The sequence below is a fragment of the Otolemur garnettii genome, unplaced genomic scaffold, assembly GCF_000181295.1.
Source record: "Otolemur garnettii isolate 467f Iridium unplaced genomic scaffold, OtoGar3 scaffold00018, whole genome shotgun sequence".
Taxonomy (NCBI): domain Eukaryota; kingdom Metazoa; phylum Chordata; class Mammalia; order Primates; family Galagidae; genus Otolemur; species Otolemur garnettii.
Window position 1 is genome coordinate 28117029 of NW_003852413.1, and position 14189 is coordinate 28131217.

Consider the following 14189-nt stretch of genomic DNA (forward strand, 5'->3'; position numbering starts at 1 on the left):
AAAAAAATAATGGTCAAGATAATTTTAAAAGAAGTGAAAATCATGTATAGTCAGAAAAAAATCTTATGCTCACATATGTCCATTGTAAGGGAAGAAAAAGAATGGTGTTATATGCTATGCATTCTTTGGCATTTTGGTAAATATTTATGGAGTCCTTGCTATATAGCAAGGTGGTTTACTCTAAGCAATTTACACATGTTAAACACACTGAATCCTCCCCAGCAACCTAAGAGGTAGGCATGATTATCATAACAACAGAGAGGTTAAGTAACTTGCCCAAGGTCACATAGCTAGTGAATAGCATAGCTAGACTTGAACCCAGGTAGTCTGGCTCCCAAACCCATGCTTTTGACCACTCTGCTATGCTTATGTCTACATAAGAGTTAGACATTATGATCCCCTTTGTCAGGGACCATGAAATGGGGGATTCAGAGAGAAGAAATTTCCTGTCCAAAGTCACACAGCTTGTCAGAGATAGAGATAGTATCAAAGCTCAGATGTATGGGTCTCAAACCCAGACTCCAGGCTGTCCCCCAGATAGGAGGCTACTCCTCTGGAGTCAGGTCTTTGCACAGCAGAAGCAGAAAGACTGCTGGACCTGCGGATGTCAGTGGGGCATGTAGGGGCTTTCCCAGTCCCTGGCTGCCCCCTACTGGCAGTATTTCAAACAGCAGGGCCCTGGACCCAGCTGGGGCAAGAAGGGTGAGTCCAGGGTCAAGGTCCAGAACAGACACAGGACTGAGCACTTCTCTCCCTTCTCCAGTTCTCTGTGGACATTGACTCCGACCTGGTGGAGGAGCTGCCAGCTGAGATCGAGCTGTGGGTGGTGCTTGTGGCCGTGGGTGCGGGGCTGCTGCTGCTGGGCCTGGTCACCCTCCTGCTGTGGAAGGTTAGCCTCTGGGACTCCAACCTGGGGCCTCCTGCCCAGCACACTTCCCTCCCACATGTCCCCATCCCATTCCTCATTCCATCTCACCCCTCCCCAACTCCTCCCACCTCCCCAGCTTCCTGCCTTTCCTGGGTTAGTGGAAAGGGAGCCCCAAGAGCCCTGGCTTCTGGCCATACCACCAAGCCAGGCTCAGACCCAGCACCCAGGCTTCCCAGCCCCAGCCTGTTAGTGATGCTGCTGGTGAGGATGCCCCCGCACTCCCCTGATGGCCCCCACCTGCTCCCCTCCGCAGTGCGGCTTCTTCAAGCGAGCCCGCACTCGTGCTCTGTATGAAGCTAAGAGGCAGAAGGCGGAGATGAAGAGCCAGCCGTCAGAGACAGAGAGGCTGACCGACGACTACTGAGGGGGCAGCTCCCCGCCCCCGGCCCATCCGGGTAACATGGCCTCTGGGCCCTCTTGAGGGGCCTCTGACTCTGTCCTGTCTGCTCCTGTCCCTTCTGGGCCCACTCTGACCTGACCTGTCCCCCATTTCAACCAGCAGGCCACCACTCTGTTTGCCCCATTCCATCTCCCTGGTTTGGCTTTCACCTGCCTCCCCAGGGACTTGGAGCCATCAACCCTCCTGTGATGACTCCTTTCTGAGCATTGGAACAGGGCCATCTCTGTAGGCCACAGGGCACGTCCAGGATGATTCCTCACCCCCTACCCACCCTGGTGAAGGGACTAGCAGGGACTTTGCTCCAGGGATCCAGCACTTTTCCTCTGAGCACCCCTCTGGGATGACAGAGTGATGACTACCCATCCCTCCTGGCCCTTCTGTTGCCTCTCTGCAGCTGCCCCTCAGTCTCCATCTGCCTCTCCCTCTCCTCTTTGCCTTCCTGGACTCCTCCTTCCTCTGGGGCCTGAGGTGCGGAAGCTCACCCTCCCCATCTCAGTGCAGGGAGATGGGGTGTATCGCAGTCAGAGGTCCCCCCTTCGAGGACCTCTGGGTAGAGGAGGAAAAGGTTGGGCATTTCTTCCCACTGGAAGGCTGAATGCTGACGTGCTGTCTCTTCTCCCCAATGCCAGTGTGACTTCTTTAAGCGGACTCGCTATTACCGGATCATGCCCAAGTACCATGCAGTGCGGATCCGTGAGGAGGAGCGTTATCCACCTCCAGGGAGCACCCTGCCCACCAAGAAGCACTGGGTGACCAGCTGGCAGACTTGGGACTGATACTACTGACATCCTTCTTGATCCATCCTCCTCCTCCTCCCCCAGAGTCCCCTTTCTTCCTATTTATCATAAGTTATGCCTCTGACAGTCCACGGGGCACTGCCTTTGGCTGGCACCAGCAGGCTCAGGCACACACACCTCTTCAACTGCAAGCTTGTGCTATCTGGCCACAGGCATTTCCCCATAGCAGGGCTGGAGCTGTGGACCTAGCAATGCCTGTGTCCTAGACACACGTGGGGCCCACTGCTTGTGGATTGTGATTATGCACCGAGGATGGTATGTGGACATGCCTTGTCTAGCCTCAGCCTGTGCCAAAACCAAGTCAAAGACCGCCACCAGAGCCAGGAGGAAAAAGCCCCCGATGTGGTGACACCTCCCCCTTTCACACTGGATCCATCTTGAGCCGCAGTCACTGGATTGACTTTGCTGTTGGGATAAAACTACTGACAAGGAGCAGCCCACTGGGCCCCCAGCTGCCACTCACTGACACCCAGAGTGCTGGGGGTCCTGCCAAATGTTGTCTAGGAGGCATTTGCAGGACCAATGCTCGACCCAAGTGCGAATGAACTAGAAAGAAGGTCCCAGAATGGCTTTCTTTTATGGATCTCTGTGAAGCCTCTCCTTGGCCACAGACTGAACTAGCAGGGAATGCAGCCTGAAGGAACAAAGGTAGACACAGCACTAGTAACCCAGACACCCTGTGCTGGGACTGCCATGGGAGCACGGTGGGCTCCTCCCTGGAGAGGAGGGGACCAATCCTGGGTCAAATGGACATTGGAAGGATGCAGAGGAGATGCCACTGCTGACACACCACTACCAGCCAGCCTGGGAAGGGCCTGGAGAGACCCTACAGGACAACAGAGGGAGCGACACTTGAATGTAGTAGAACAGGGAGGAAGCCCTGTCCCTGCCCCATCCAGCCACACCCTACCCTAGCCCCACTGACTGTGTGTTGGGGCCTAGCAGTAGAATTCTTGGCTACCCTTGGTTTTCAGAGCCAACCTGGCTCACCCTCCCCTATGGGTTATGTCTTAAGGCCCATGCTAGAAGTTGAGACTGGTTCCAAAACTCTTCTGACATGTTGGCAACCAACTCCCAGCCCCCACCATCTCCATGGTACTGTAGCAAGGGGGGCTCCCTCCCCCTTCTTGTGCCTTCTTTGTACATAGGCTTCTCACGGTGACCAATAAACAGCTCCCAGTTTGTACATGCTGCACCTGCCAACTTCCCCCACTCCTACCACCCCCTGTCTAATGTGAATGGGTAACGACATTGTCCAGCTGACCCCTGGGTGAACAGAGCCAGGTGTGGGCACTTGGAGGTTTAAGAGTGAAAGATTTACAGAGAACACAACCGCCCCTGCACTTGGGAATGGCCCTGTCTAAAAGGATGGTCATGGACACATGACTGATGTCCAGAGAAGGAGATGAGGGAAGAGACCTGAGTAGGCTGGATGGGTCCAAAACAGCTTCTTAGAGGACTATGCGTGGGCTCTGGAGAGGAGGGGCGGGCAGGGTATGCAGGGTTGGAAGAGACAGGAAGCTACTTGGCTGTTGGAACAAGTAATCCTGGTGGGCAGAGGAGGGAGGCAGGGTACAGGGTGGAGAGAGGAGAGTTCTTAATGGCTGAACTCAGATAAGACCCTGCTTTTCTGCCTCTGTTTCCCCACCAATTCACTTAGGCACCCAGGAGGTGAACAAGAGACCCAAGGCTACAGAGACTGAAGGGCCCATAGTGTCCATCCCCCAGCCTCTGGGCAGGAGCTCTGATCTTTTGGGATCTCCTCAGGAATGTTCAGGACAAGCTTATTCAGCTATGACATTTGCATCAAGCCCTCACATTACTTCCTGCCATTCCCTGGGGTTCCTGGAGCTGCTTCCTCCTCTGTCCTCAAAGTGTCCCCCACTACGTAAGGCCAGGGGAATGTCTGGGAAATGCAGCGAGGCTGCTCTCTACATGACTTCTTTGAACTTGATTGTAGCATATGTCCTTCTGTTAATTTTCCCCAAGTCTATGACTTTTGGCAGGACTTCACTGAAGGCTGGAAATTACTACCAAGAGAAGCCTCCAGGCAGAACCCAGGTTCAGATATTCCAGAGCCCACAGACCAGGCCATCCTGGGAGCCTCCCAGCCTCCTCACCGTGTCTGCCAAGCACCCTCCACCAGGGATCACCCTCATCCCAACCCCTCCCTCTCTGCCCTAGGATTTGCCACTCCTCAAGATGACTTGACAGTGGAATGTCTAACTCCCCCAGGGAAACCCGGCCCCAAGCCAGAGCTGCCCAGAAATCAAACTGCACTTTAGTTTCCACAATATGGGATTCACTTCTTTGGAGATAACACCATATGTGGGTTGTCAGAGCTCAGCTCAGTCCTGTCCTTACAGCCACTTCCTGCCTACAATAAGGGGGCGGCTACACATCCTTCTGGCCAGTCACAGGCCCAGCCCCCAGTCTCCTGTGAGCTACTGCTTGGAGAACACACATACACTCCTGAAGCTAAGAAGTCTTTTTCAGGACTACTGTAGCTATGCTTTTGTGAAAGAAACATATTTGGCAGAGATACAGTGCCCACTTTAAAAGGACCCTCCACATTGCCAAGCTTCTTGAGCTCCTTGGAGATGTAGCACCTCCACACTGTTCCAGAAGGGGATCTTGGCTCTTGCATCACTAAAGGACCCATTGAGGGGATTCTTCCCCGTCTGGGCACATGATGGGATTGTACTTCCTAGGCCTAGGCCCTCTCTATTGAATGAGGACATGTGACTTGCAGGCAGGAGGAAAGTGGCTCACTGCTGAGCTAAAACATTAAATTGCTGGTGTGAAACACTCCTAGATCCCTTTTTCCTGCCTCTGCTGCTGTGGAAGCTGTGCTGAGATAAAGCTTCTATCAATCTGAGTCCCTGAGAGCCCCCCTCTACCCCCACAATGTCCTGCATTGTACAGATAGTGGGGCATTTAGGGATTGGAGTTTTTCTTGTTACTGGAGCATCACCTAACCCAGCTTGACAGATACGCCACATTACACCACCCCTGTTCTCCCCCTCCAGCAGTCTCTGCAGAAGGAATTTTTATCCCAGCACAGAGCCCACTTTATGGAGGTCCAGCTCTAAGGTGAGGATCATAGGAAGTCTCTTCTCCTATCCTATAGTTAGCCTCAAAGGTCATGGCCTTCTCCTTGTTACTTTATTTTTGTTGTTATTTATAGACATGGGGTTTAACTATGTTGCCTAGGCTGGTCTTGAACTCCTGGTCTCAAGTGAACCTCCTGTCTTGGCTTCCCAAAATGCTCCCATGACAGGCATGAGCCACCATACCCAGCCCGTTTCTTGAATTTTAACAATAGTAATAGCTGCCATTTATCACTAGGTTGAGATAGGCTGTTTGTATAAAATATCCCATATACTCTTCTGGCACTTGAAAAGTACACTCACCAAGATCAGCAGTCCCCTCCTAATTGTTAGCCCAGTGGATGTTTGATGGCCCTTCCTGACTTCTCTACGGCATGTCTCTATAGTGACCCCACCTTTTGTCAACCCTGTCCACTCTGCTATGTGCTAGGCACTGTGCATGGTGCTGGAGATAGAGCAGTGGTGCCATGGACACAACGACCTCTGCCTTAGGGTGCTTAAAGCCTAGTGGGGAAGACAGATGAATCAGCAATTACTGTTCGTTGTGATAAGAGCTAACATCATGCTAAGATCAGAAGATCTCAGGGGCCCTTGAAGAGAGCCTATTATCCAGCATGGTAGGATCAGGGAAGGCTTTCATTAGGACGGGGTGACTAAGCAGCTGAGACCTGAGGAATGAAGGCAGGTGAAGTTGAGAAGAAAGGATGATCCAGATGGAAGAGATAGTATTTGCAAAGGCTTTGAGATTAGAGGCTGGTTTAAGGCAGCAGATTGGTATGGCTGGGAGTTGAGAAGGCGAAGGTGGAGAGGAAGGCTGGAGAGTTAAGCTAATACAGATCATGGACAGCTGGAAAAGCATCACTAAGAAGTAGAGTGCCATTAAAAGGCTGTAAGCGAGGAATTAACAAGATTTTTTTTTTTTTTTTTAGAGACAGAGTCTCATTTTGTCCCCCTCGGTAGAGTGCCATGATGTCGTGGCTCACAGCAATCTCAAACTCTTGGGGTCAAGCGATTCTCTTGTCTCAGCCTCCCAAGTAGCTGGGACTACAGGTACCAGCCACAATAACTGGATCTTTTTAAAGATGGGTCTCTCTCTTGCTCAGGCCGGTCTCGAACCCATGAGCTCAGGTAATCCCCCTCCTCCATCTCCCAGAGTGCTAGGATTATAGGCGTGAGCCACTGCACCATAGGTCAGTTTTGAGGTTGGCAATGATCCCTGAATCTCAGTTTCCTCGTCTGTAAAATGGGGATTATACTATAATACATTTATCTTGATAATTACGTGGGATAATGCATGCACACAGTGCCTGGCATATAAGTTATTATTCATTCAATTAAGAGGCCCTAACATCATGAAGCCTTGCTCTGGGTTTGCCATACTGTAATCACGTTGTGTTGTAACTAATTATTTACTTAGGCAGCTTTCTGCATGTCCTGATCCTATCTGTCCTATCTATTCTCAGCACAAAGCCTAACATACATTAGGTGCTTGGTTAGTGCGTGACAATGACCCAACCGTTACCAAGCAAAAGCATTGACCCTAAGTCCAGGATGGGACATACCACGTTTGACCACAAGACGGCGCACTACGTTACTTTCAGGCGAGGCCGGGCTGCAGGGACAGGACCAGCTCCCCGCCCCGCCAGGAGTTTTCTCTAGGGAAGCCGGGTGCGAAGATTGCTTGCTCAGGTGGTGTTCAAGGCTTTAGGTTCGGTTAGTGGTTCTCAACCTTCCTAATGCCGAGGCCCTTTAATATAGTTCCTGTGGGTCGCGACCCACAGGTTGAGGACCGCTGGGATGAACTAGGTAATAATAAAATGAAAGTGTTTCGAAAATTGACATTGATGTAGCTGCTCCCTCCATCGCTTCTAGTCGGGAAGGTTTGACTCTGGGTGTCTTTCAAGTGGAAACGCAAAACGCCTGTCATTTCCTGAACCGCTGGGATCTTTGAGGGAACGGGTGGGCTGCACGTATGTAGGACGAGTTAGCATAGGCCTACGTCCTGGTTCTGAATTTTGCAAATATTCACAAGCTAAGTAAGTCACTGTCATCTGGACTGGCAACACACAAGACTCGTTAAGGTAAAGATCTGGACAGGAGAAACCGGTACCTTTGATCAGTTGAAAGCTACCTAGACAATTCAGGGAAGGAAGGGTTAAAAGGAGCAGGCAGTTGGATATGTGGGGAGGGAGCCAGAGAAAGGCAGGACTGGAAGAGGAAGCGAAAGGCCGGCGAGCCTTCGGGGAAGAAGGGGTTAAGGCGGGCCTCGCCCCTCAGAGGAAAGGGGGCGTGAACGGGCGGGAGAAGAGATCTCAACTCAGCCTCCCCAAAACAACAGGCTGCCTCGGCACCGGTGGGGTTAAGGCGGCGGGCCCAGAGGGAAGCCACGTGCCGGGACAGAAAGCTATTTGTTCTCCGGTTGTTGTTTGTGCACGACCATTGGCGACGTTGGGGCGCTGCGGAAAGCCGATTGGCTGGGCCTTGGAGGGCCTGTCAGGGCAGAGGGTGGGAGGAGGGGGCCGAACGGCGTTGCTGGAGCGGGCTGGGCCGAGCGGAGAGCTAGAGCCGCCGGCGCGGGGACCTTTTGCCCCTTTTGCCGGAGCCCAAGCCCGAGCCGCGGCCGCCGCTGCCATGCGCTGGGTGCGGGTGCTGCTGAAGAATGCGTCCCTGGTAGGGGCGCCCAAGTATATCGAGCACTTCAGCAAGTTCTCCCCGTCCCCCCTGTCCATGAAGCAGTTTCTGGACTTCGGTAAGCAGTGGGAGGGAGGCAGCTATCAGCAGGGCCCGCAGGACTGGGAAGAGAGGCCCTTAGTGACTGGGAAGGGTTGCTTGGAAGAGTACAGGCAGGAAAAGGTTAACGGGGAGGCAGGGCCGCCAGGCCTTTGCGCTGGACTGTTAATGGTAACCCGGGCACTGAAAAGGAGGGGTCCAAGGTGGTGTCCTGGGCTTTGTGAGGGGTCTCAGAGAGTAAGGGGCGGCAAGGCCCTTACTCTCCTGAGAGCAGGAAGGGAGCAGGGTGGTACACAGACAGTAAAGGGTCAGTGGGGGTTGTCCTGATGACTCTGAGTGGGAGACCGAGAGGAAATAGGGGGAATGCTAGCAGAAGCAACAAGGCAGGGTTGGGAGGTGCAGCCATCTGGAAGGAGACCTGGGCCAGCAGAGCAGGGTCAGACATTCCTGGGCAGAGAGTGCAAGAGAATGAGGGGGAGCGGGCAGTGGAGGAAGAGGGCTCATTCAAAAGAAGGAGCCAACAGGAGGGAGAGCCCCTGTCCAGTGTACCTCCACCTGCTGAAGGAGCTGGACCCCAGCTGCCCTAGTGGGGAAGGACGCTTGAAGATCAAATCTATTATGGCCTTGCAGCCTGTCACCAGCTGGGCAGGGGCCCAAGGCACCATGAAGTAGAATCAGGCCACCTGTACCCTCTCTCAGCTGCCCCTGGGTTCCTGGGTCTAGATCATCCACCACCAGCATTCTGGGGGTGGCTCTGGGGCAGAAAGAAGGCTGTGCCAACGTGGTGGCTGAAACAGGCATTGTGTGGGCCTTGTCTGTCTACACGGTATTTACATGGTGCCAGCTGGAGATTGGGGGTGGGGGGCGGTTTTTAAAGAGTTGAGTTGATAGTGCCCTGCTTAGGTTACAGCTGCGTCACTGATGGGATGGGAGCAGGAAGGTGGCACCCAAGGCATAGGGCACCTGTTTCCCAGGACTTGTCTGCCGACAGCCCTGCCCTGTTTGAGTCCTGAGCCTCTCTCATGCAGGAAAGCTTCCTGGGCCCACAACTAGCCTCCAGCACCTATCCCTCCAAACTGGACCTTAGTAACAATTGTGAGGGGCTCACAGTATAGTTTGGTCTCACAGTGGGGAAAACTGAGACCTTCAAAAGAATAATGACGTACCTTGGGTGACAGAGGAGGAAGCAGAGACTGGACTAGAACTCATGTCCCTGGAATCTGGGCCAAGCTCTAGGTATGCAGTCCTATACTCCTCCTTGTCTTGAAGGCAGACCAAGGCATTTGGACTCCCATCCTTAAGCTCTGTGTGCCTCACAGTGGGCACTAATATAGCAGCAGTTCTGCCCTGGGCATTCTGACCAGCCTGGGTAAGGTGGGCTGGGCCAGAGACAATGTTGGGACCCTGCAGTTGTGGTGGTCAAAGCATAGCTGCCCTCAGCCAGGCCATCCCTGAGTAGGGATAAATTTTCCAGGCTTCTCTGCCCCCTGGATCCACCTCCCAAAGTGAGTGTCTACTGGAGGGAAGGAAGGAGAAATGATGTGACATAGGCCAGAGGCAGCTTCAGTTGGACTCAGGAGTGTCCCTATTTCCTATGGCTAAAGACAAGCCAGTGTTCAGCTGGGAGTGAGGAGAAGATGCCACCCCTAAAGTGTTAGGCTTTGTGGTGTGGAGGCTCGAGCACTGCAGTGGAAGGGGAGAGCTGCCTTGCTATGTGCCCTTGGGTAGGTCAATTCCCCTCTGAACCCTCAGTCAATGGGGGTTTTAGGCAACCTGACCCTAGAGATGGTTTGTGGCTCTGTGGGCTAACTCCTCTCTCTCCCTCCAGGGTCCAGCAATGCCTGTGAGAAAACCTCATTCACCTTCCTCAGGCAGGAGCTGCCTGTGCGGCTGGCCAACATCATGAAAGAGATCAACCTGCTTCCTGACAGGGTGCTGAGCACACCTTCGGTGCAGCTGGTACAGAGCTGGTGAGACCCCTGGCTCTGTCCCTGCACCTCCCACTCCACCACCATGTGTCCGTGGACTCAAGGATAGAGTCTCCATGCTCCTGGCAGCTTTGGGGGTGGGCGTGGGGACAGAGGGGAGCCGCAGGGGCTCTAAGAGACTGGAAGGTTAGGGTCACATGGGAACCCTAAGCCAGAGCAGGAATGCAGGTCACACTCCTAGCCTCTGTGTTTATAGGACAGACCTATTCTTACGATCTTCCTTTCTCTGGAAACCAGGACCCACCCAGGACATACAGTTTTCACAGCCAAAATCCCAAGTCAGGCTAACATTAGCATTTAGCCACCAGCGCCAGTCCTGGAATCCCAGCACCTGTTAGGCAATATTTACTTGGAGCAAGTTTGGGGAAACAAGAGAAACACAAAGAAGCAAATCTCTGAACAAATTACATAATTCAAGCTGTAAGACAGACTGTTGTGGGTGGATGTTGGAAAATAGACACAGGGTTGACACAGTACCCTCCCGAAGAACTTTGGAGGGGCAAAGAGATTATTGCTTGTAGCAGTAGGAGCAGAGGGAAGGACTCAGCTTGATTGGCCTAAGAACTCTGCCCTGGGTGATATAACTGAATGGCATTAGCCAAAGTTTGGTCACATGAAGACTAAACTAGGGTTCTTCTGTCACTGGGCACATGAATGACTAATCCTCATTGGTCTTTAGTGGCACCTGTGCACAAATCTTCTGCTGGCTCTTCTGGACTTGTAGCATGGGATGGTTGCTGTTTTCTTATAGACTCGGGAACATGTTCCACGCCTGTTTTGAGCCCAGCGCCATGCTGGGGTCTAAAAAACAGCAGCAGCTGTCCTCAGGGAGCCTGTGATCTGGAAGGCAAAATGAAACTCCTCACCCAGGCAGGGTGAACTAAGTGGAGCAGCACACCTGCTGAAGGGTTCATTTTATTTCAGTTAAGAATCAAAACAGGATTGGAAAGGAACATCGATTGGGTGGAGGGTCGATTGGGAGGTGCAGGGACAGAATATGTTCACTTTGACACTTGGAAAACACAAAAATGTAGTTAGAAGAAAATGTCAACCACCGTCCTCCATCCTCTAAACAAATGCTGTTCAGGTTTTATAAGATGAATTGGTGCCCTTCCAACACTTTTTCAATTCATGGACTCATGTATGGCGGACGTATTCTAATTAAGTGAGATATGGTCAGAAACAGTGTTATATACACAGGCCTAGGTATACAGTAGGTGTACAATGCGTGTTGGTGCAATGAGAAGGCATGGGGAAGTTGCAGTGGATTCACAGTGTCACTGTGCAGGGAACCTAGGCAAGCCTAGAGCTAGAGGGAAAGGAAGGGCACTCCATGCTAAAGGAACAGGAAAGGATCTGGCCAGGGTGGCCAGGAACTTACTTGTGGGTATTGCACAAGCAGTAAAGGTGGGATGGGGGGATAAAATACAGAGCCTTGTTTTCATGTAGCTCAACCAGGTCACCCCTTGCTGTGCCCCTGCCCCTAGGAGGTCCAGGACCTCTGAGCCAACCAGCATTTCCCACTATGGGGCGGTGGGGAGGAGATAGAGGCGCCATCTGTTCTCCCCAGCCCTTCTCCAGCTCTGTCCGGCTGACTAACCTGGCTGCTTCTCCAGCTGGTCCTTGACTCTAGTACAGGGCTTTCAGGTCTCTCCCTGGACACTGTGTTCCTTGGAGAGCCAAGAGATGCAGGAGGAGGGCAGGGGGCTGCTGAACTGCCCACAACTCCCTGGGCCCCTACCCTTAGAGTCCCTTCCTGAAAATCAGTGACATATGTGAGGGTTTGGCCTAACATTCTTCCCTCAAAGCGTGGAAGTAATGTCAAGTAACAGCAGGAGGGAGTGAAGTTAGACAAGAGAAAACACTTCCCCAGTGGGTGATTCAACTTAGAGGGGAGCAGGACTAGGGATTGCTAAAGCATCCTGATCCCTGGAGAGACAGCGTGCTGAGAATGTTTCCAGGGAGAAAGGGCATAGGCTGCTGCAGCAGGAGAGACTGAGGTGTGAGACCAGGAAGGACTTTTTGACAAGGATGAGATGGCTGCCTGTGAGAGAGTGGAGATTTCTTTCTTAGGAGAAGCACCTGCCAGCTGGTACTAACAGAGGTGGGGAGGTGGGCAGTGTCCTCACCAGAAGAGGGGGCAACTTACCGGGGAGCCTAGCAACTACTAACCTGAGTCTGATGAATAAGGAGCAAAACCTTCCCCTTGGAAAACAGAAAAACTCTGTACAAATGCAATTATTAGTAGTGGTAATGATTAATACGTGGTAATAGCTAACGGGGTTTCGTTCAGCTGGGGAGAGGTTATAGGCAGAGTCACTGCGGGGCAAGTTGAAAATTTCTGGTTCTAAAGAAACTGGATAAATTATTTCAACTGGTCAGGCTTGGGGTGGTGGGCTGCTGTTACAGAGGTGACTAGATGGTGGGGGGAAGCCCTAGCCTTGGCATCAGAGTGCTTGACTTTGAGGCTTGCTAGACACTCAGTCCTTGGCAACCACGTGGTCTTTCTGAGCCTCAGCTCTTTCATCTATAAATTGGGGACCCAGCCTGTTTCTAAGTTTCAAATGCCACTGCTAGATGTGAAAAGTATGCAGAACTTTACCAACATGAACCCTGTCCCTAAACTCCCAGGTAGCAGCACCCCAAGCCAAAGATGATGTCATTGTGGTGAAGTTTCTCAGACTAGGGAGTCATAAACAATGATGATAACAAAAGCGAACATACCCCGAGGGCTTGCTGTGTTCCAGGAACTGTCCTAAGTGTCTTCGGGTGGTAACTCACTCAATCTACACAACAACCTTATGAGGGAGGCCTTTTTACCATCTCCATTTTCTGGATGAGAAACTGAGGCTCACAGAGGGGATGAAACTTGGCTAAGATCTGGGAATCATGGTGGAGCCAGGACTTGAACCCTGGCTGTTGGATCTGGAGACTGCTTTGTTGGAGGCAAAGGAAGAAGGCTGGGCCCTGAGCTGTGAGGCGCAGTTTCCAAGCTCAAGGTGCTAGTACAAGTCTGTGGGAAAATAGGATTCACTTTACTGAGGCAGAAAGGATGACCTTGGCTCCTCTCAGGGGCGTGGTGGGGAGGGAGAATGTGCATCTAGAAAGTACAGGGTTAAGAGCTATGGAGTAGAATCAAATGACAGTGAGTCACTGCTGTCACTAAGAGTCTTCTGTGTAGGTGTAGGTGGGAGGCGATGTGGCCAGCACCTTCTCTGGAACCTCCCTCGCCTGTGAGCAGGCAGAGTGGACCCCTAACCCTGCCTGTGGGGCTCCCCACCCCCACCCTGTGGGAACTAATCCTTGCCCTTGAGAAGAATAACAACGGGGGAGTGGCTCTGGCAGGGGACCTGCAGCTCAGGGAGCTAGGGCTTTAGCCGCTGACTCTGTGAGCCACATCTCTGACTGCCTGCATAACTGGAGCACAGGCTGGGTAGCAGCAAAGCTTACTGCTCGCAGGCTCACTGCACTGTCTCCTCTGTCTACATCCCACCCCATGCAGTGCTTACACGGTGAACCCCCTTTGCAGATGGGGATCTGAGAGGCTCAGTGGCCTTTATAGGGCACAGCCAGCAGCAGAACCGCACCCTGCCTACCACCCCTTCAACATTTCAGGATACTGCCACACTCCCCTTACTGTAGGGAGTCACCCTCCTCACCACCTGCTCACACCTAGCAGCTGTGGACATTAGTGCCACAGTCGGGGGCGTACACATTCACAGACTGACATACACGCCCCTCTCACTCCCACATAGGCCTGCAGGGCCCTCGTCCTCCTCCCCCCACTGTCAGGCTCTTCCCCAAATCCATACATTTTAAGCCTCCTGCTGCCTTGGCCAGAAGCCCCTCCTTGCCATCCTCCCCCAAACCCAAGGCTCTGGACTGGCTCAGGACCCCACAAGGCAGGGTTTGGTGGGACCTGTACATTACCTTGCACTAGGATTGGAAGCTCCAGATCTCACCAGAGGTGTCCTGGCAGCCTTGTCACTGTGGAGGTCAGCAGGTCCTAGGGTACCTGGCCTTCCCCAGGTCTTAGGGAGTGGCCATTGCCTGCTCTGCCTGGAAGTGCCTGTGTCACTGCACCACTGCTTTCACTGCCATGCTCTCCTTAGTGTGGGGAGCCACCCTCCTCTCTTGTCTAAGCCCTGTTCCCTCTCTGGCCCACCAAGGGGTGGGCAGCCCAGGACCCAGTGTCTCTCTCTTTAGGACCACAGTCTGGCCCAAAGGTGACATCTG

At 52.8% G+C, this 14189-nt stretch overlaps 2 protein-coding genes across 2 annotated transcripts in view; both read left to right on the forward strand.

Moving 5' to 3' along the window:
• ITGA3 (integrin subunit alpha 3) overlaps positions 1–3311 on the forward strand; it is a 31910-nt gene extending 28599 nt beyond the window's left edge. Inside the window, exons 24-26 of the mRNA XM_003786488.2 lie at positions 764–889; positions 1182–1323; positions 1958–3311. Coding sequence (XP_003786536.1) covers positions 764–889; positions 1182–1292 — 237 coding nt within the window. The 3' untranslated portion in view covers positions 1293–1323; positions 1958–3311. The remainder of the gene's footprint in view (positions 1–763; positions 890–1181; positions 1324–1957) is intronic.
• Positions 3312–7679: 4368 nt separating this feature from the next.
• PDK2 (pyruvate dehydrogenase kinase 2) overlaps positions 7680–14189 on the forward strand; it is a 14779-nt gene continuing 8269 nt past the window's right edge. The window contains exons 1-2 of the mRNA XM_003786489.3: positions 7680–7984; positions 9794–9935. Coding sequence (XP_003786537.1) covers positions 7867–7984; positions 9794–9935 — 260 coding nt within the window. The 5' untranslated portion in view covers positions 7680–7866. The remainder of the gene's footprint in view (positions 7985–9793; positions 9936–14189) is intronic.